Raw genomic sequence first — 22,502 nt, forward strand, 5'->3', positions numbered from 1 at the left:
CAGTTTCTTCCTCAATGCTCTGTATCAGTTACCCCACAGGAGGGTGAAATAGCATCTGTGCCAGTGGGAGATAAGCAGAAAGTTCAACGTACAGTGCTGGGCTGAGATGCGCATCCCAGAGGAGCCCCGGTTCACATTTCCAGCCTCAGCCCTCTTCAAATGACAGGGAACGAGATCGACCTTGAAAACTGCGCTCACTGCAGCTCACATCTGCAAACAGAGAGCTCTGAACTTGAGCCCCTTTCCCCTTGGGCTGGGGGTGATAAACTCCTGTTGGATGTGACCCTGCTGAGGGCTGCTGGCAGTGCCTTGCAGCAGACACTGCTCCTATATTTAGTACAAACAATGTGGAGGCGTTTGTTTTTGAGATTAACACGTGCATCAGCCAGAACCTTTCTCATGGGGACAGAAGCAAACCCTGGGTGGTTCAGGCTGATTTAAGGCTGTTAGAAATGCAAATAGCTTGTGCTGGTGCTGCACAGGGCAGAGTGGAAACGTCCCAGGGAAAGGCTTCAGTGCCTGTTGCAGTGTCAGGTCACAGCCCTGGAGGAGTGCTGGCTTGGCAGGAGGCTCTTTGGGCTCAACAAAAGGCAAATCTGCAGCAAAGAGGGGAGGGAGCAGAGGTCAGGCAGGTCACAGCCATGCTCTGACCTATTCAGTCCTCTTTTTTTCAGAGGGACCAGCCTGGCCAGTGGCTGCTGCACTTCGCAGGGCTCTTGCCAACAGCCCCAGCAGAAACGTTGCTGGATTCCCTCCAGCCTTCCCCAGAGCAAGATCTGGCAGAGAACAAGGCATCTTCTCTGGATAGCAGCAAACCCCCTGGGATCCCTGCTATGCTCTTGCTGTACAGAGTTCCAGGAAAAAAGAGGAAGAGATTAAAAAAAATGGAAAAAAATTCCCTGCCAGGCTGCTCCCGTGCAGCTGGAGGAGGCTGGGAGTGCTGAGCTGGCAGGGGAAGGCACCAGCACTCAGCACTGGCTGCATCCTGAGCTCTGAGCTCCAAAGTGGTGACACCACTCCTGCCCAGCCACTGCCAAACCCTCCAGAGCAAGGCCTGGCCTGGCAGCAGGTTTTGGGTTTCTCCAGGGCTCTACTGCAGGAAGTCTCCCTGCTCAGAAACTGTCTGCTCACACTACACACAGCATCCAGAGGAGAAAAGCAGCTGGGATCCTGGCTGGGCCAGGATGGTGGCTTTGGAGCCAGAGTTAAGCCCTGGGATAGATGCAGCATGAGAAGGGCAGCATCTGCAGTGTCCCATGGGATGGAGTGTCCTTTCTCCATAAGGCTGGGTCAGAGCAGCTGCAGGTGTGTGAACAGAGACAAGTCCAGGCTGTCTGTGCCCAAAGCACCCCCAAAACATCTGGGATCACAATGGTAGGCAGGCCAGGGCTGCTGCAACCCACTTGAGCCAGGAGCAGGTTGAAGACAGTGATTTAACAGAGTCCACCCCACTAAGATCAGCCTTTGACACCCAACACAGCCCTGCACCATGTCCCCAAGCTGGGGGCACCCCCTGCTCACCAGCCCCAGCACCTGCAGCATCACTGCTCACACACTCCTGTCCCAGCTGTCTGTGCCCAAAGCATCCCCAAAACATCTGGGATCACCAGCCCCAGCACCTGCAGCATCATTGCTCACACACTCCTGTCCCAGCCCTCCCTGTTGTCAGATGCTGGCTGGAATTTACACATCCCTCCTATTCCACTCATTCATGCTGACAGCAAGCCAGGCATCCCATTCCCTGTCCCATTTTTGGTTCATCAATCTCTGGAATGCCCCTGGGACTTCCCAAAAAGTTTGGGAAGGCCAAGGAATACTGAAATAAATGAGACTGTTGAGGAGGGAGTATCATGTGAGTGAGTCAATGGTTTGTGTTGCATTTTGGCACCATGGCCCTGAGTACAGCAGGATATTCCATCGTGGAGGAGCTGCCAAGCTCTTCGTATCTTGGATTTTCTCCTGACTTTATAACTTGTTACTGAGGCTCCCAGATTCCACCACATGCAGTGGTAATCCTTGGAAATTTAGCATTGCCACAATTGCATCTGAAAGCAGGGACATCACTCAGCCAAGGCATATCAACTTTCTAAAGGGGAAAAACACCAACCCTTGGCAACTGCAGGATGTCTATTTGGGTGAAAAGTATCAACAGTGTGCATGTCTGTGATCCAAATCTGAAGTGCTTTTCACTGACACAGGCAGAAGGAAGTATCACATTTGTCCTTTAAATCTTCAAAGTATGAGGCAAGGGAATAGGAGTGATGTGGAGCAGGAGACCAAAACCTCTATGCTAAGGCAGAGACACTGAGCAGAAATCACTGAGTAAGATGAGCCTGAAAGGAAGCTCAGGGACATTTTTGAGTCTCCTGTGCTACAAGGGCTTTCAGATTTTCTTTTGGAGCTTAAAAAGATATCACACTTTTTCCTTTCTTTCCTCCTGTACCCCAGATTTCAGTGCTGTCCCACCACAGCTGAAGACACTCTCTTGCAGTGTGACATCAACACTACAGCAGGGTCTGGGGCTTCAATGTCTTGCCAGCTGTCCTTGGAAAAGGGAATAGATTTTAAAGCTGTGAATATTTAGGTGTACTAGCTGATTGCAAAGACAGCCAGACATGTGTGAGGTGAGGGAAAGACTGGATCATGCCTGTTCCAGACTTCTGGAAGAAGTGAAAGAATATGCTGCTTTGGCTGCACAGACTCTTAAAAAAGGAGGGAGGTTCTCTGCAACCACAACAGCAAACCCAGTGTGTGAATTGAAGCATTTGGCTTGGAGACAAGATTCAGGCAGCAACAAGCCTGCTAGGCTGACATCAGCATTACACAGGCTTTAGAAAACAGTCTGAAGAAAAGAAAGCAATTAAAACATGTGGGTTCAAATAACTTAGAATGAAAATCAACATGACACTAACCAGACACAGCTCATACCCATGCAAACTTGTCTGTAAATAAAATAAGCTGTTTCTGTAGATCAAGCCTATGTGGTAGATCCTCACCCAGATGCACACAGTGCATGAGAAACAACACAGCACAGGAAACAAGGATTTCATCCTCTTCAGTCAGAGAGGATGAAATTCAGAAAGTGAACTGTAAAGGTTACAAGCAACAAGAAAGCAGGTGGCACTTAAACGAGAAATACTGGGCAGAAGGCAGATTTCTAGAAAAATATCTCCCAGATTAGCTTTGGGATTAATACATTGAAAAGGAATTGACGTAAAAACAGAAAGATACTGATGATGGACAAAGAGAAAGGGTGCTGTGGCAGGGAAAGACAAACACCAACAGGGAAACTGAAGTTCATCCTGGATGAGGGGAGTGGAAACTTAATAGGATTTAATTTCACAATGTTGGAATTCAGCAGTTTCTGCTACTTTGCTGCTGGAAGTGGCAGGAGGTCCCAGATGCATTAGTTCTGGGCCATCAGCTGCCAGTGTGACAGTCGTAAAAAAAGGCAAGTGAAGCCCTGAAACAAATCAGGTGAGATATTTGCCATCACAGCAAAAAAAAAAGCATTATCCATATACTGTTATCCATAGTATTGGTGACCCTCACCTGAAGCACTGACAGCTCTGCTCTCCTGGACCAAGGCAGGTCCAGAGGTGCTGAGAAGGGCTGCCAGGTGAGCAGGTGACCCCAGGACTCCTGAGCTGCATGGGCTGGATGTGTGCATGAGCAGAGCTGGGATCACCCCTGGGAACAGGCCAGCAGAGAGGATGGCAGGGGTTCCACATGCAGGACAGCATCACTCCCACCTGCTCAGGTGCAGGACTGGAAGAGGTTTGGAAGCCCCAGATCAGTGGGGGTGGGTGGCTGGGATGCAGCAGGAGAAATCCCAACTCATTTTGGGCTTGATGATGAAGCTTTCAGATATTTTCCAGGCTGGACCCTGAGGCCACAAGAAGCCAAAACCTCCACATGTGGTCTCCAATATGAAGCACTGGAGAGGGTGAACACCTGGAGATGATCAGTGGCCTCCAGACCAGGAAAGTGAAGAGACAGCACATGTACTTGCACATGAGCAGGCACCCCAGGGACCCTGAGGAACTAATCCTGACCCCACCACTGCCTCCCCACCGCTGTCTCACAGCCCCAGCCTCGCTTCCTGTTGTGTCTGTGCAAAACCTAAAAAAAGAGAAAAAAATACCTGCGGTGCCTGAAATGATCAGTGTAAATTACAGCCTGCAAATGCCAGCAGGGCAGTGGGAGAGGTGCTGCTTTGTTCTGTAGGAAGAGTCAGTTCTCAGGGGAGAACTGAATTCCCTCTTGGAAGGGAATGCTCTCTCCCACACCAAAGAAAAAGTTCTGAAATTGAAGGTGATATTTTCAATGGATTCTGACTTGAACAAAGGAAAAAGGACTGGTGACAGGAGCTGTCTGCTTGGCACATGTGGCATGTGAGCAGCTGAACTGCATTCATGGGAGAAAGAAGAGTGTACAGAGGGAAACAAATAACTGTATTACCAGAGGGGTTAACAATGCCCAGAGCTCTGCAGTGTACAGAGATTAGCACTTGGTTTAAGTCATCACTGGAAGAGCCAGAAATTAGGACCTGGATCTCTTTGTGGGCACAGCAATGAGCTTCTCCAGACCTTGCTGAGTCCTCTCCAGGACCTGCCAGGGGCAATGAGTGAGTGCTTCAGCCTCAGAAGGGATGGCTCACTCACCCCTGACCACAAAGACAGGCTCCTCACTGCTAAAATAATGCACCCAGAAGGATCCTGCCATAGAATTTCTGAGAAGATACTGTGACTGTGTTAGTCAAAGCCAAACCCTAGCTAAATCTGTCCAATTTTCGATTTTAACATCCAAGCAGGACAAAAAAAAAAAAAAAGCAAAAAGTAAAAAGAGAAAGAAAAAGAAAATAGAGCTTGGCAGCAGCAGTGATGGACCCAGACAGTTATTGCAGTCAGAGCTCAGTTTTCCCTCCTGGTTTGATAGCAAAGACTGAAAAATGCAGCTAGACACACAGACTGCATGAGCATGGTCCAGGACATGGAGGCCAAGAAATCCCACATGGAAGCACCAGCTGAACCCCTGGGCAGTGTTCAGTGGTCCAAGTGAGAGCCCTGCCTGGAAGGGCCAGAGCTATAGGGTCAAACAGTGTTGTCTCCAGAAAGAAGTTTAATTCTAGGAAGCTCTGGCTTTTATGTTTGGGCTCCTATTGGTGGAGAATGCATTTCCTTAATTTCTGCCTAAACACAAAGGCTGATTGTTGTTTGTTGTTTTGGATTTTTTTTTAAAAAGACAGATATTTTTCAAAACTATGGTGAGAATCCAACACCAGAATCCCACAGAGAACTCCAGGCTCACTTACTGCCTTAATGCTGTGGAAGGCAGTGACCTCTCCCTGATGGACAAGATGACCAAATAAGTGACTGTTTGCTTTCTCACATCATACTCCTGGCTGTGAAGAACTGTGTGGCAATTCTGGTGTTCACACAGCTAAGGCAGGACCTTTGGGAATTATTCCTATCTTAATTCTTTCTGAAAGGTTTTGATTTGGGAATGGGAATTTTTTGGCTCCAAAAGTGAATCAAATTTTTGGCTTCAAAGAGGCAATCAAATCTCCTTAGACTCTTGTGACTGCTCATTTTTACTGCATCTAGAAAGTCGAGGATGTAGACAACAGAGGCTTAATTAAAAAGCTTAGGCAAAGAAATCCAATAGAGCCACATGATTGATTTGCTTAAATGCATCCTTCATGTTTGTGAATTCAGACACAACCACCTCTGCTGGGGAGCTGCAAGTGTAAGGAGGTGTCAGTGGCTGGGCTCATTGTGCACCCAGAACACTCAGAGGGAGTAGGCAGCATCCATGCCCCATTCTGGCAGGTAACTGGCAGCAGAGCACATGCACAGGAAAGAATTTTGGGGAGAGAGAACATGTCACAGCAATATTCAGACAAGCACGAGCAATGGCAAAAAGCAACCAGCCCTTTGGAGCAACCAGAAAAGATGATTTCTGCTCTTTTCCCTGGGTTTCTCCCAGGCACAGCACAGCTCCCCAAGAAGAGCAGAGCTCAGATATCAACCCATGACAGCCCACACCTTGCACAGCTTCCAGGGGGCAGTGAACAGATCCCTGTGGAGCAAATGCTGTACTTGACCTCTTTTGTCCCTCCTGGGGCTGTGCCAGTGGGTGGTGAGCAGGGGTGATGGAGCAGAGCTGGCAGCAACTCGCAAACTCTGCAACTCTGATATTTACAATACAAACATCCATTTCTTGTTCCAGACCAACATCCTCTGTAGCTCAGGAAATGCCTCTGTGGCCTTTCCCACCATTGCTTCTCTTTCCATGGTGCTTTCCTCCCCAGTTATGCTTGCTCAGCCTGCTCTGCCTCATGACAGGGGCTCAGCACTGACACAGGTAAGAGGCTGCCACCTAACACAGCCCCATTCAGTGTGGGCACAGGCAGACCACCACTGGCCTCCTCCAGTGTTTTCCTCACTGCTGAACAAGACAGCAATGTACAACCCAAGCTATTCCTGCACTTGGCTGTGTGGGCCAAGCCCTGGGAAGGGCTGGCTGCCCTGCATGTCTCTCTGCTGAGGTACAGGCAGCAGGGAGTCTGCTGGGGATGTCTGTCTGAGCTCACTTGCTAGGGAACAGGAATAATTCTCCATCAGCCCTTCCCCTGCCAGCTCCCCTCCTGTTCCCTACAGACAACTCACAATCTGGAGCATCCTGGGGAGCAGTAGAGCCTTCCCCACGCTTGCTCCAGAGCATTTTCACACATGACAGCAGAGCCAAGGGCCAGGATGGTTGCACCCTGTAGGGCTCCTGGAGCAGGTCCTTCCCAGATAAGCCAGCCAGGCTAATGTAGTGTATCAGAAGGGCAGGACCTCTGTGATTGTGCCTCCCTGAGCAGATCAGCAGGCAGGCACACCCCTGTGCCCTGCAAAGCCACCTCATGATTCACTCCTCCATGTCACCAGTTGAGCCACAGCCCCCAGGCACTGGCATGGCAGCGGGAAGCTCAGGGGTCCCTCTGAAACCACTGGGTTAGTGTCCTTCACCAGCACTGCACCCTAACTCTCAGGCTCAGAAATTGCCTCATTAGCTTGGTTTTGGGCCACACAATTCTATTCTGAAGCACAATCAGTGCCTGGGTGTCGTCAGCCTGGTTATCCCCATGGCAAAGGGGCTCCATTTGGTGGCTCTTGACTTAATGATAATTAATTTAGCAGAAATTAAACCAAATGACTTGAACTTGGCTGGATCAGACAGAACTGAGTCCCAGCAACACAGGGGTGCTTGAAAGCTTAGCTCAGGCTTTTTTTCCCAGAGCTGCACATTTTTTCCCATCCCCCCATGTCCTCTTGAAACAGCCAAACCAAGTAATTAAACCCCCCCACCTCCCCTCACACCCAGCACTTGGAAATAGAGATACACTGGGAGGAGGTTACCCACAACACTGAGGGGAAAACCACAAGGAAAGCAGCTCAGGGCCAACCTGAGCAGGGCAAGACAGGACCTGTGCATGAGAGGTTTGCACAGAGAACAGCCCACGTGCACTGAGCTGCAGCAGGGGATGACAAATCTGCTCTCCCATCAGCCCAGATGGGTGAACCCACTTGTGTTTGCATATGGAGAGGGTGGGTTTGCATCTCCACAGGCACTGGGGTCACACAGAAGTGATGTTTTAGCCACAGTGATAAAGTACCATTGCAGGGCAAGATCAGGAGTAGGGTGCACCATGGTCCATCATCTTCCTCTTCTCCAGTACCTATAATACATCACATTCCTGGGGAGCCAATGGAGGGATCCTACCAGTCTCTGTCACAGACACCTTCCTCCCCAGAAATCTCCCCTTTTTGCACAAATGCTCTCTTGTTATCCTGGGAAGCTACTTAAGGCAAACTCCCAGCAGTCACAGATGGCTCTTGAAGGGTGATGGGGCACTCCATCCCCAGGACTCATTTCCATCCCATGTCTCTGCTGCTGAAGCACCCCAGCATCCCCTTCCCAGCCACAGCCTCAGAGGAGGCTCCCCAGGCACTGGACTGAGGTGACACAGGCACTTCTGAGGAGGCACAGAAGTACAAACCTCCCAGCCAAGAGGGAGAGGAGCATTTTCCAAACTCCTTCCACCAACTGCACATGCTCCACAGCCACCACCCTCTTCTGCAGCATTTTCTACCCCAAACCACACAGTTCCTACACACACACAGAGATGTGAAGGTATTGGGGATCCCTGGACCTCACCATAACCAGGTGTACACAGGCAAGATGTCCAAGATTGCTTCCTTTGGACAGGAGGTGTCACCCCATGAAAAGAACACCCTTGTTTTCAGCAATCCCCTCCTTGCAGCCTCTCCAGAGTGCCAGGGCTGTGTGGCACAGCTGGGTGGTAATGGCAGCCAGGCTCCCTGGCACTGACAGCAGCCTTCTTCCAGCCAAGAAACACTCTCCAAAGAAAGAGGGGACAATGAGTCACTGTTTTACATGGATAACTCAATGGACTGCACTGCCTTCAGCAGGAAAAGTCATTCACTCCTCCAGGGATGTGGCTGCAGGCTGGAAGGCAGCAGCCCACGGGCAAGAGAGGGACAAGGGGTGTGCTGCCTTCAGAGGTGTTAATGAGGGCGTGGAAGAAGGTTCAGAGCTGTGATGGATGGGAAGAGCCATGCAGAGGGGGGAGCACATGTCCTGCTCTCATTCCAGCCAGACAGAGCAGCCAGGCCTGCCAGAAGCAGCAGTGCTTGTGGTGAATGTCTGAGCATGGAAACACACAGCCTCAGGGGACTGAGGTGGGACCAAAAATCCAAGCACACCTGCCTGCACTTGTGCCCAAGATCTCTGATATCTGTGCACACATATCATCTATCTGCAGGCAGCATCCCTGTGAATGGGGCTCATGGGACTGGAATGCCTCTGGCAGGCTGCAGTGGGGGGTGGAGAGGCAGCAGAGCTGCATCACCTCTGTCTGGTATTGGGGCACTTGTCCCAGCCACACAGCGCAGATTACTCACAGCACACACTCTCACACAGACATCTGAGGGCTGACAGACATAGGGACAGCACAGAAGCCCCAGACACATTAAATTAAAAAACTCACATGGTTTGCAGCCTGCAAGAGGCAGATGGATGCTCCCTGCTTCCTCAGTCTGGGGCTGCAGTGACCCATGCTCATGACTGTCACCTACCCACACCCATTTCCACACTCAGTGGCTCATGCCAGATGCAATAAATCCACAGACAGCAAACACGGGGCACGGGCCAGCAGCATAAGGTGCCACTGGCACCAAGTGCCACCAGACCTCAGGTTTCTCCATCTGGATCCAGTTCAAGACAGACACATTGACTTTCATCAGAAAATGCCTCAGCCCAGCCTCTCAAGTGCTGTGGCAACCTTTGTGGGGCAGGCAGTGCCCCTGTGCCAAGAAGGGCACAGACACCTCCTAAGCGGGTGCTGCAGCTGACCTGACCCTCCCAGCCACGGGCTCCTCATGGCTGTCCCCCTGGCCACCAAAGGTCAGGATCTTCTCTTTTAGCTTGAACACATCCCAGCCATGCTCCTTGCCAGGAGTCACACCTGCACAGAGCCTTCTGACAGGTCACACATGGGGCTGGCACTGCCATCACTGCAGAAACGTGATAACCAAACCTTATTGCACATCACCACTCCTTCCTCCACTGAGAGGATCCAGAACTGCCTCTCCAAGGGGCAATTTTTTCATTCCCACTCTCCAGGATCTGCTGTGCCTTTGGCACAGTTCATGGCTGGAAACAGGACTGTGGGTTGCTGGGTGAGATCAGCCCCTGCCACACCATAGCCTGCGTGTCCCGCTCAGCACCACGTGGGATGTGGGATGGGAGGGAGGAAGGCAGAGCTCCAATGTTCAGAGCTACTTGGGTTTTGCTCCAAACCACTAAAAAAATAGAGATCTCCGCTGAAAGTGCTCCAAAGAAATACAGCAAGCACTGCTGACAGTATAATCTCCACTGTCCATTTACATTAATGCTCTTGCAGGTTTAGCAGAAACTGGAAAGCTTGGAGCTGACTTTTCACTGCTCACAGCATGCAAGAACCCCCAGATGAGCAAAGCCAGTGTGACCCTGCATGCAGCCCCCATCAGTGCCCTTTGGAGGGGCATTTGCCTGGCAAAGAGACAATGGATTTGTGTGTGTTTTGCTCCTCATGCCTGGCTGACAAACCCAGCCCAGAGAGCTCCACATTTGCCGTGCACACTCAGCACTGTGCAGCTCAGCAGGCTGAGGGACGATCCAGCACTGAGGGTTTGCAGCCAGCTCTGTGTCTCTGCCTCCCATCTGCTGTACACAAAACTGAGGCAGCAGCCACAGAGGTGGCTCTGGGGTTTGAGGGGGTGTCATCTGATGGATGTTTTTTTAAGCTGCCACAAAAAGAACATTAAACTCCTGACGTGAGACAGGGTCAGAACATCCTGCACTAGTTTAGATTTCTACTGCATGTCACACACATCGGGCAGGAAAATAATTATCTTTCTAACTTTACTTTTTTGCCTTTCCTTTTTTATTTTTTTTTTCCTTAACAGGATGCTTCTCAGCTTTTAACTGGAAAGAGACCTCTTAAATCTGAAATCCCTGGTGTGTCCAGGCTTCAGCCAGATGCCTACTGTTAAGGGAGTGCTGGCTGTACCCAAGCCAGTGCAGGGACTGGCTGCCATTCATTCCAGAAGTGACTCTGATTCAGAGATCTGGCTTCTGGACATGCTTTTAAACCACTTGTGCATTACTCTTGATGCTCAAGATCCTGGAAAGTTTACTTAGGAAGAAGTTATTGCCATTGCCATTAGGAAGATATTAAAATTACATGAAGAGCCTCCTTGTTTTCTATAAAGCTTATGAAAGCTCTTTCCTCTTCTGGCTCTCACTTTCTTGCACAGCTTACTTTGCCTTTATGTTTCTAAAGATAATTCTTCTTCATTTCTCACTCACAGCTCTTGGACTATCACAGTGCCACCAGCCATACCCAGGCTCAGGGGCTGGCACAGCTGGGCCTTGGTTTTGTGGCTCCCTCCTCCCCAGAGGTGGGGATGGCTCAGGCTCTGTTTTACAAGAAAGGCTCTCTTATTCCCATTTAGTCAAGTTGAGTCAAGGATCAGCCAGGGAAACTCTAATCAAGTGATGGAAAATGGTGACAGTTATAGGGTTAGCTCACAATAAATCATGCAGAAAGGGAAAGAAGGAATCCAGCTGCTTCAAGGAGCTTGCCAAATGCCCCAGCACGGTCTGTGGGGATCATATTAGGAACAGAGCCAATGGCAGCAGGTCTGGACACTCTGCCCCATTCCGTGCTTCATGTCTCCTCAGCAGCAGGAGGCTCTGCTCACCTGGTACCAGCCTGAGGCAGATGCCAGGAAGGTTTTATAGAAAGATCACAAGCATTGTAGCTGCAGGGATGTGTTTTGCTGGGGCAGGGTCCCCAGGTCTCTACTGTCACAAGGACTGCAATTAAGATCTTTATAGGAAAGAGAAAATTAACAATATCCAGCAGGAACACAGCCTCTGTGAGCAAATAAAGTATTTGTGTGTAAGTACCATGCAATCTTCTGTTTCCAAATGGTTAATTCCTCCCATAAGCCAAGCTAGAAGCTTTCCAAGAGCAATTTCTCTTCCCCATTACGCCTGTCATTCTCCTGGCCCCAGTTGGCTGCCTGCATTTATAATTCAAGCCTGAACTGCCAGCATTTCCATTCCTTGTCAATAAACTCCTCCTCTGCAGCCTGCTGCCCGAAGGAACTGCACAAGAAGGGCTTGCACCAGCAAACAGCCCTTTGTCAGGATGGGCAGGGGCTGATTTTCCCTGGGCAAGGTGGAGAAATGCACCTCTCCCTAAAACCCTGCTGGTGTGGTGTCCCTAGCCCTGCAGGCCCTTCTCTGGGCAGGCTGGGGCAGCCACAGCTGCTCACACAGCACCACGAGCTGCCAGCCAAGCCAAGGGACCATCTGCAGCAGCCTCTGCCTCCTGCTCAGCTGCTGGGGCCACGGCAGGCCAGCGTGCAGGGCACCAGGCTGGGCTTGCTCAGAACCTGCCCACACTCAGCTCTGCTCTGGGCAGATGCTGTCTGTGCCCTCTGCACACAGGCCACCTGCACAGGTACAGCACTGTCAGATGGCTCAGCCTGCCAGCTGAACGTGTCTCAAGCCATCTCCTCCGCTCTGTGCATCTGGAACTGATGAAAGCCTCAACCAGCTGATCTGAGGAAAAATGCACACTCAGCAAACTCTTCCCAGGGCAGCACCTTGCACGCAGCCATCCCTCCCTGGCTTGGCTTCATGGCTCTCACCCCTCTGCTCCCTGCAGAGCCAGCTGGGGGGCTGTGTCCTGCCTTTCTAAATAACACAGCTCATTAACTGGTGAGACTCTCTGTCTCAAGATACACGCAAGAGGCTTTACAAAGAGTTAAAGACATGCATGAGCTCACAGAGGAGGAGAGGAGTGGATTACAGCCTGCTGGAGACTTGGGAGAACCATCTCTGAGAACCACCTTCAGCACATACAGTCCCACCACACGGCCCCTTGTGCCTGCTTCTGCTGCATTTAGTAATGACCAAAGAGCCCTGTCCGTTCAGCAGAGGACACAAACACCACTGCCATTGCAGTTCTGGGGGACAACAGATCACAGCTAGCTGCTTGTCTGAGTGACTGTTGGGTTTAACCCTTCCTGAGAGTGGCTGCTGGCTCTGGGGACATCCCTTTCCTTTTCACAGGGAGTGAGCAAGCTCTGATGGGGACCTCAGGAAGAAGGGAACTTGGAGGCTTGTGTCTACACCACCCAGCAGCAGCTCTGGGCTACTGATGCAAAACTCCACCAGCATCAGTTCAGCCTCGTTTGGGTCTCACAGTGCCTGTGTCTGCTGATCCTATTAAGCTAAAGGGAAATCAATTTCCCTGATACTGCCAGGAGAAAACTTGGAAGAGACCCAGCTATGAATATGCTACCCCTGCACCCTTGCCAAAAGGAAGGGCCTGGCTCTGTAGATATGTGCAGGACTGAACTCGCTGCCTTCCCCTGCCTGTGCAGAGGCTCCTGTGGCAGGCAGAGCCCCAGTCTGCAGGGAAACACAGAACAAACGGGGTGGGGAGCTGCTGAGGAGCTGCTGACCTCCAGCTAGTTTGTGCTGGTTTCTCAGGTCCCTGCTTTGAAGAAAGCCCTCTAGAACAGGCAAGGCAGCCCCAGGGACACCCACACCCGGGAGCTCTGAACAAACATCACCTTTGAACCTCATGTCGATATTACCCATCTTCCTGCCAGGTCAGTGAGGCAACATCTGGCCAGAGAGCAGGCTTGGGTTGGGTTCCACACGAGCAGTGAGGCTGCAAGCTCAAAGGGAGAGAGAGCTCTGCAAGGGATGGCTCCAACCTGCTGCTGCTCCCTCCCTGGAGGAGCTGGGGAAGCAGCCAGGAGATGGAGGGCTATAAACCAAGTGGCATCTACATGGAGAAGGAAAAGCTGTGAGCACGTTGTGACTGGAGGCCAGGACTCATGGCCTCATCATCCCCCTGGACCACAGGTGATGGACTGATGGGAAGGGACCTACAGGCCCTGTGCACTGCTGTGAAGATCCAAAATTTTGATGGCACTTCTTCTTGCACGAGTACTGTCACAGACATCTTTTATGAAAAATCCTTTCCTTAGGATTTTTCCTCCTGAGAAGCTGAGAGGCCTCAGGAACAAAATGTAAACAATGGTTATCTGCTGCTGTGGAATGCAACAGGTGGATCTTTGATTAGTCCATGTTAGTTGTTTCTTATTAATGGCCAATCACAGTGACCTGGCTCGGACAGAAAGCCGAGCCACAAGCCTTTGTTATCATTCTTTCCTATTCTATTCTTAGCTAGCCTTCTGATGAAATCTTTTCTTCTGTTCTTTTAGTATATTTTTAATATATTATATATCATAAAATAATAAATCAAGCCTTCTGAAACATGGAGTCAGATCCTCGTCTCTTCCCTCATCCTAAGACCCCTGTGAACATGGTCACAGAGTACCATGGGTAGAGCCACCAGCACATGCCCATCTGCCATGGCCAGGCTAGAAAATTCCTCATCTGTCACTCGAGCCACTGCAGAGGCAGCAACACCTTCAGAGACATTCTATGGGGAGAAAACAGCTTCAAGCCCAGTTGGATGCTGCTCTGAGGGAGTATATGAAAACTAAATCCAATGGTGAAAAAGCTGGGTCTCACCAGAATCAGGTGTTCCCTCAGCACAGCAGGTCTCACTCCTGTGCTCAGCACAGTCTGTGTACACAGCCCTGTAACAGACTCACACCACCACACACAAGCCTGGGGCACTGTGGTTTGCAGCATCTCACAGCTGCCAAAAGAGCCCCACAGTGTGACACCAGCCCAGGGTCAGTGACCAGGGCTGCAGCACAGCGAGCAGCACTGAACACCATTCTCTGCCACTCCTTGCTCCAATGGATCACTGGAAAGGTGAAGGGGAGGTGGGACATGCCAACAGACAGGGAGGCAAGCAGGACCCCAGAGAGCCAGGCCAGGGCTGCTGACAGGGCTGGGGCTTGGGGAGCCCTGCTGCAGGTCAGAAAGCTCTCACCACAGCACAGGGAAGGACCTGAGGAGGCACGGGACAGCACGTTCAACTGGGACAGAAAAATCAGCAGGCACGGAATCCACACACACTCACACCCTCAAAACCAGGTTCTCAACCATTTTCAACACCCAAGGGTGATTGTCCTCTCAGCAGAGCTGCCAGAGGATGTGGCTTGTGTGGCCAGGCTTTCCTGCACTGGCAGACAGTGAGGAGCCACCCCAGCTGAGGATGTAGCTGCAGAACCCAGGGGTGGTGGAGCTGCTACAGCCCTGACCAGAGAGGAGAAACCTGCTTCCTTCTCCCAGGAAAAACCGACTCCATGCCCTTCCCAGCCAGATCCCCATCAGCCTGCCTGGCCATAAATTTACAACTATTTATTTAGTCAAAGCTCATCCAAATATTAAGAGCTCAGGGGCACAGTGGGAAAACAGGAGCAGGCAGAGCAGGCAGGCTGCTCCTTCAGCAGGCTGCAGGAATTCCCCACTGCCTGGTTCAAGGCTGGACAACTCCATGCCCTGAAGTTAAATGTGCTCAGTGCCAGCAAGCTGAAGGGAGTGGACTTGTGCAAGGATCTCTGAGGCAAGGATCACCAAGCCTAGAAACAAACCTGAGGCAGATCTTTGCCTCTGAGGCTTCCAAAGGTGGGAGGTGGAAAAGGTTACAAGGCAGGGACCTTCAAAAAGCCTACAGACCCCAGACATACCAGTAAGGATGCTGCAAAGGGTCTGGGAAAAAAATGAAACTTGCTCAATAGCATTCAGAAGAAATGCTGGAAGAGAGCTCAGCTTCCCTCCCAGTTGCCCTCTCCCTGTCCACCAGAAGCCAGCATAGAGATGTCCCCACATCAACAAGGGGCAGGTCAGAAGGACAGCACCAGGACCAAGATGGAGCTCAGTGTCATGGCTGTGGCCCTGATCCCATGAGGTGCCCTCACACAGCCTTTCATCAGCTTTTCAGACTGAAAACCCTTACTTTAGGCTGCCCAGGGTGAGTCACAGCAAGTGTGGGGATGATTCAGAGACCAATTTGGCATTGGCTGGGAGTGTGTGTGCACAGAGCAGTGTGTGTGTGTGTTTGCTTTTTGCAATCACTGTCCTGTCTGAGGGGTTCACACTGAAAACTCACCCAGGGCACTGCTGAGCTCTGGCAGATTCAGCCCACCAAGAGGGGAGCAGAGATTTGTGGCTGTGAACTGGTGGGGTGACACTTCAGGCTGTCAGCCACTGCAGGTTCCTCTGGCTCCTGGGTGTCCTGGGCTGGCTCAGCTCCCTGCAGAGGGGAGCTGGCACTGCTGGCTGATGCTTTTCTAGTTCCTTGGCTTCTGATAGAGAGTCCTGGGAAAGACAGCTGTGTTTGCACTGCAGTTAAGATGGAGGGTTTGTCACACTCTCCATTCAGATGCTTGCAGGAACCAAGGACCAAGAAATAAACCCAGCACATAAAAAATCCCAACACCCTCAGGAGAGCCCTGACCACTGCACCAGCACTCATCTCCCACCCTTGGACCTCACAGCCCTGCTCCAGCACAGGCAAAGCCCTCCTGATCCTGTTTTTGTGCAGTTCTTACAGCAGGGCATTGGAGTTTTGTGTGTGGGGACAAAATGCAGGTGCATGGTGCTGCCAGACAGAAACAGCCAGAGACGCCAGAGGAATGTGGGGCCAGGAGAGGCTGGATGCAGCCAGCAGAGCCACCAGGACACGAATCTCTCCTGCAGGGACAGAGTTAACTCCGGGTGTGCTGAGCCACTCCTTTCCCCTCCAAAACCTCTTGCACGTATCACAGATTCTCAGGAAACTGTATAAAGACAAGAAGGACTAGAGAAAGCATTCCTCATGGAAAGCCTGGCCCTCAGGAGCAGATGGGCTTCATTACTGCCCTGCTCTCAGCACCGGGTTGCGTGGATTCTGCAACCCTGGCAGCAGGTCATGGATGGAGTGCTTCATGTCATTTCCAAAAGCAGCAGATCTGAGGGCATCCAGCCTGTGTTTGCCACCATCTTGGCTGACAAATGTCACTGCACTTCGAGTACTGGCTCCTCAAAAGGAAGGGGCTGCATCCTGGGCATCACGATACTATGACTGGGAAAATGAGCTGGCCAAAACTGCCCCATGAAGAAATGAAATGAAATGAAATGAAATGAAATGAAATGAAATGAAATGAAACGAAATGAGAGAAGAGAAAGAGAAGAGAAGAGAAGAGAAGAGAGAAGAAAAGAAGAGAGAAGAAAAGAAAAAAGAAAAGAAAAGAAAAGAAAAGAAAAGAAAAGAAAAGAAAAGAAAAGAAAAGAAAAGAAAAGAAAAGAAAAGAAAAGAAAAATCAACACTATCTGAGGGTGGCTAGATTTGTCAGCCTTAGCCAGGGTAACAGCAGCATGTCCCTGGTTATCTGGAAGGCTGAGGACATGTGTCAGCCAGCTGCAGGCACGACCCAGGCTCGGAGCATTCAGTGGCCAAATCCTGCGCACGTCCCAAGGCAGCGGCTGAATTTCAGCCTCCAAATACCTTCAAACAATGGGGAGGAACTGAGGACTAAAACAGGCTCTTTCCTGTTCTGAAAAAAAAATCCCTAGTTTTCAAAGGTCTGCTAATATTTAGGTGTGTATTTATCTCCATTTACGCCAGGTCTAGGTGCAGTTGTAGGTTCAGGGATCAGAGCTCTGCGGGTCAAATCACTTATCAACTCTACAATCTCTGTAATAATTTGTATCCCTCTGAAGGGACCAATCTTTAGGCACAGAGATGGAGCTGACTGAGATCAATAAATTTGGAACAATGAGAAGCAAGAGTTTCTCCAAGATCTGCTGGTCCTGAGGGGTGTTGGGCAGGGCAATTGAAACCACCTGTGAACTGGCAGAGAGTGGTAGCAGTGATGTCTTCCATACCCACCTTGGCACATCAGAGGGCTAACAAACACGGAGATGGTGAGGCAGTTTCCTACCTGTGGTATCTGCTACAGGTGTTGAGGTGGCTTCTGGCATTGCTGCTCATCGTCCTGCAGCACCCCAACCCTTCTGTCTCAGGCTGGTGAAGGGGTTGGAAGAGGCTTTGCTCTATCAGAGCTCAGAGGAGATCCAGCTGATTGATACAGCAGCACCCCAACCCTTCTGTCTCAGGCTGGTGAAGGGGTTGGAAGAGGCTTTGCTCTATCAGAGCTCAGAGGAGATCCAGCTGATTGATGCAGGAGCAGATAAGGATGGAGAGAGTGCTCTCGCTGCTTTCTCACTTGGAAAGCTTTCTGGAATAGGATCATAACCCTGGCACTTCTGGTATCTCTTGTTGTGAAAGAGTCAGACCAAAGGCTGAGTACATCTCACCTGCAAGGCCCCGTGAGGTCCAACAGCTCGTGCTGACAGCAGGCTGTGAAACAACAGAAGCCAGTATAGAGCAAATGCTGCTAAAAAGACCTAAGAAACAACAGCTGGATGCTGCAAATGGGCAGAACCAGAGCAGAAATAAAGGAGCACTTTGAGATTGAGAGCTTTTCCTTGTTTCTTATTGGAGAAAATCTGCCAGCTCTCCAGATGTCAGTACAGTCTGCCTACTCACAGTTGCCCCAAAGACATGCCATTGGAGTGGGCCCACAGTACTGCCCTGCAGAAACCTCAGACCAGATGAACACAAGGCCTTAGGACCTCCCTCTACCTCCCTCACATGTTCCCCCTTCCCTCTATCCCTCATCTGTACAACCAGAGTAATCCCACCTCCCCAACTGTTGCTAAAATCAGTGTGGTCCCCCTGAGAACAGCAGTGACCAAAGCTCTGATGCAGACAAGGAATGGCAGCCTCCAGTATCTCCTGCTGTGCCAGCCTAGATGTGCTGCCAGCAGAGTGAGATGAAACACCAGCCTGGGAGCCCTGCTGTGTATCCTCATCTCCGTGCAGAAATTGTACAGCGTGCACAAGTCAGCACAGCTCACAGTGGGAACAGCAGAGCAACATCAGCTCAGATGGTGGATGATAATCATGCCAAGGCCAGACAGGATCTCCTGGATGGCTGTGGGGTGACACCAGTACAGCCAAGGACTCCTGGTGCCCCTCATCACCCCCTGAGCCCAGCTGAGATGGCCTGAGGCTTGCCTGGGAGCTGAGCACACCTGCCCATGCCACCAGCCCAGGTGCAGCAGGTGCTGAAAGGTGACTGCTCCAGGTACACCCCAGAACTACCCACTGTGGCATGGTGTGGTAGGTCCAGACCCTCAGCACCACCTCAACACCTTCCTGCAATGCAGACATGCTCCCCTTGGCCGTGCACCTGTGAGCCTGGAGCCACAGCTGATGGCCAGCAGGACAGCCAGGTCACAGGGGACAGCCCCTGGCACAGCTCCACCCCAGCGCCAGGACAGTGAGGGGCTGCAGACCCCGTGTCTGCCCACCAGCACAGCCAGCAGGAGGGAAAGGCAGCGAAACCCACCAGGGCCACGAGGTCAGGGCACACTCAGGCACACAAGGCCACCTCCCTGGGGAGCACCAGGACCTGTCCCACCCCTCTGGCAAACACCCTGAGCCCATTCCTGCCTCCAGGAGGGACAACAGGGAATTCTGATCTGCCGGCAGTACAGACTGACTCAGCCCACCACCAAAATCACCAACTCAGCGGCTTTCAGGAGCAGAGTTATTTCAGCAGGGGCTGGCGTGTGGGTGTTCCTGAGGCAGAACAAGAAAGCCTTATTCCAGCCCAGCCACGGAGCTCAGCACAAACCACTGCATGCACAACTGTCCAGGTGGAGCTCTGACTGGGCAAGGCAACCAAAGTGGATAATTCCTGCTCCCTGAGCTGAGGGAGCCCTGAGCACTCTCAAGCTTTAAAGGTTTGTATCATCATTGTCCCCATTCCTTGTCCTGGTCACAGGAAGGTTTGGTCTCTATGTGCCATTAGCAAGGATTAATTCAGCATGTTCTGTGTAATGGACTGTGGGTGGCCCAGGGAAGGCAACCTGCTCAATCCTGCTAATGATGGAGAAAGGATCTGACTGCTCCTGGGGGAAACTCATAGCACTGTTCCTTTTTTTCTAGTATTTTTCTTCATTATTATATAAAAACCAAATGACACCAGACAACCAGAACTCCAAATAACCCCCAGGCAGACATCACTTTAAAGATGACATTTTCATTTGCAAATTGTTTACCTATTATTGTAACTTATAACTTCTAAAATTCTAGCAACTGGTCTCAGTTTGTTTTCATTTGGGATAAAAAATGAAGTAATCTGTAGCTCGCTTCTTTTCTGTATATGGTAATGACCTTTCCTCTGCTAGTGTTTCTTCCTGATCTGAAGAGGAAACGAAAAACTGTAAACTGAAAAATAATAAGGGAAAGAAATGGCACAAAAATGAAGGCTGGACCCAGGGAGACAACAGTGTGGCTAGAAAATAAGCTGGTGTTAGAGAACATGAATATTGCTTTAACTCACTTCTTTATTGAACCTAAAGGGGCAAATCTGCAGAGGGCATCCACATCCTCACAAACGAGTTCCCATAGAGTGACAAACATTACTTGGTTTCAGCAGCTGGAGATCCCTACCTCAGACCTATCAGCATCTATGGGAACTTTCAAAAACCACACTTGCCCCGCGTGAAAGAATAGATTTGCGGGGCATTACATTAGCATTCCAGACCCAAATCCCCTCCAGTGCCTCGTGAGACACCACCACCATCACCATCACCTGGTTTGCTCTGACCTGACAGGAACTCTGCATGAAACTGGGTTGAGATCAGGTGAGGAATTAAAGTTAACTAAGCGCAGAAAGTTCTGCTGACTCAGACCAGCAGAATCTCTTTTTTGAAAACCAGAGCCCTGAAAAGAGATTTGTTTTCCAGACAGATGCTAGAAAGCATATCCAGTGTAAAACACAATCATCTCTTCATTAGCCCCCCTGGAGATTAAAGCTGATTCAGTGCTGCACTTTTTACTGAGCAGCCCCAATACTAAAATATGATGCATAAATAATTTCCTTAAGAAAAGAAAAAGTTACTAAGGAATACAATACTGATTATGGTCTTCTGGGATTTGTGAATTCATCTGACATGCTTGTCTAGAAATAACAAATGCTTGTCTAGAAATAACAAATGCTTGCTCGAAACCCAACTCCTTTTCAATCTTACTCAGCCAACAAGTTACACCTTTTTTATTTTTAGGAAAAAAACACATTAAAGTGATGGAGCAGCCCCTCTAAAAAGAAAATTACATTTCATTTAGTCTACACTGATAAAATTCCATTAACGTTTCAGTTAAGTCAGTCTTCTGAATTTTAAGATGTAACTCTAAAGGCCCCATTGATGGATTGCTGCTGTACTCAGAAAACATTAGTACATTGTTAAAACGGCAGCAATTACCCAAAAAACATCTCGTAGGAAAGAGGAACTAATTTCCCCAAAGGAGCAGAAAAGGCAGGGAAATAAATTATCCCTCCCAGTGCAAAACGGTTCAGATTTTAGTTCAGAATTCTTTCCCAACTTGCGAGAAATTTCTAAGAGCACACACACGAGAAGTCCCTTGAGCCATTCAAAGTCTCCCGGGAACTTTGGTGACCGCGGCTGTGAACGGGCACAGGCGGGACGGGGCAGCTCCGCTCTCCCGCACCGACCCCGCTCAGCCTCGGCGGGGCTGCGAACTGCGCTCAGCTCCGCGATGGCACCGAGCTCACCAGGGCTCCGTGCCCCGCAGGGACAGCGAGCGGGACAGCGGCCCGAGGGAAGGTGCCTTTGGCAGGAGGCACGGCTGTCTGTCACTGCGGGACGGGAGCGCCGCTCGCACCGCGCCGAACTTGGACGGGCTCAGCCGAGCGATGGGCAACGCCGGCCACTTCGCCGGCGGACACAACTTCAGACCGGCCGGCACCTGAGGGGCTCCGGGAGCAGGGAAGGGCTGCCCGCCGTGCCCCGCCGTGTCCCGCTCCCCTCTCCGCCCGCCACCGCCGGGGGACCCTCCCGGAGCGCGGCGCCCGCGGACCCACCTGGGCTGAGGCTGCTCTGGAAGTAGAAGAGGACGAGCAGGAGCGAGCCGAGGCCGGCGGCCAGCGCCAGGCGCGGAGCCCGGCTCCGCCGCATCCTCGGCCGCGGCTGGCGGCGCAGCGCAGCGCCCGCGGCCCCGGCCCCGGCCCGCCGAGCCCCGCCGGGCGCCGCCGCCGCCCCGCCCCGCGCCCGCGGCCCCGCGCCCGCCCGCAGGAAGTGACACGGGGCGGCTCAGCCGCCGCCACGGGAACTTCGCCCCCCGAGAGCCCCGCGGCGCCGGCAGCGGCTCGGCCCGGCCGCGGGGGCGGGCGGGGCCGGCGGGCTTTCCGCGGCCGGGGCCGTGTCCGTGCCCTGCCGGCGCTCCGTGGTGCGCGCTGCCCTGCCCGGCTCTGTCACGGCTCCGGGGCTCCCCGAGGGGAAACGGGAGTCGCTGCTGTGCTGGCTGGGTCGGGAGTTTGCTGGTGACTTTCCTGTGCACGGTCAGTACTTCGGAAGCATCACAAAGTTTCGTGGCCTTAAAATACACGTGGCCTTAAAATACACCTCTTTTTTTTTTTTTTTTTTTTTTTTTTTAATATTCTTTCGGCTACCCCCGCCCCTGCTGTCTTTTACTGAAAGCAATAATGCTTCTGACTAATTCCACCTCAAGCAATAAATTTCTGTAGAAGGAGGACACAATTTTCTGTGATTCTCGGCATGCTTTTGGAAAGTGAGAGCACAAAGTTCTCTTACTGCATCCTCTATCCCCCAGGCTCCGCAGTCACAGGCAGAACCAGCCCAGAGCTTTCGTTGCCCCAGTTTTGAAATAGCAGCAACGCTTTTCACCCAGCTCTGTAAAACACTCGAGATCTACTCAAAGGCCACCTGCCAAATTAGCCAGACCGAGAGCTGGATTCTACTGACAGCACCCATTCACTGCTTCTCCTCAGCCCCAGCACACTTAGTTTTAAGAAAAAAGAGGACAGCTCAAGGAGGAGCCACAGGGAATGACAAAGAAAGCCTGGGTATGT

At 51.3% G+C, this 22,502-nt stretch overlaps 1 protein-coding gene across 1 annotated transcript in view; it reads right to left on the reverse strand.

The window, feature by feature from the left end:
• Window positions 1-21,588, reverse strand: part of CHST13 (carbohydrate sulfotransferase 13) — a 28,526-nt gene extending 6,938 nt beyond the window's left edge. The window contains exon 1 of the mRNA XM_054281203.1: window positions 21,495-21,588. Within this exon, the coding sequence (XP_054137178.1) occupies window positions 21,495-21,588 (94 nt within the window). The remainder of the gene's footprint in view (window positions 1-21,494) is intronic.
• Window positions 21,589-22,502: the final 914 nt, after the last annotated feature.

Source organism: Melozone crissalis, unplaced genomic scaffold, assembly GCF_028551555.1.
Source record: "Melozone crissalis strain CALT ecotype California unplaced genomic scaffold, PUWL_Pcris_2 ptg000029l_1, whole genome shotgun sequence".
Taxonomy (NCBI): Eukaryota; Metazoa; Chordata; class Aves; order Passeriformes; family Passerellidae; genus Melozone; species Melozone crissalis.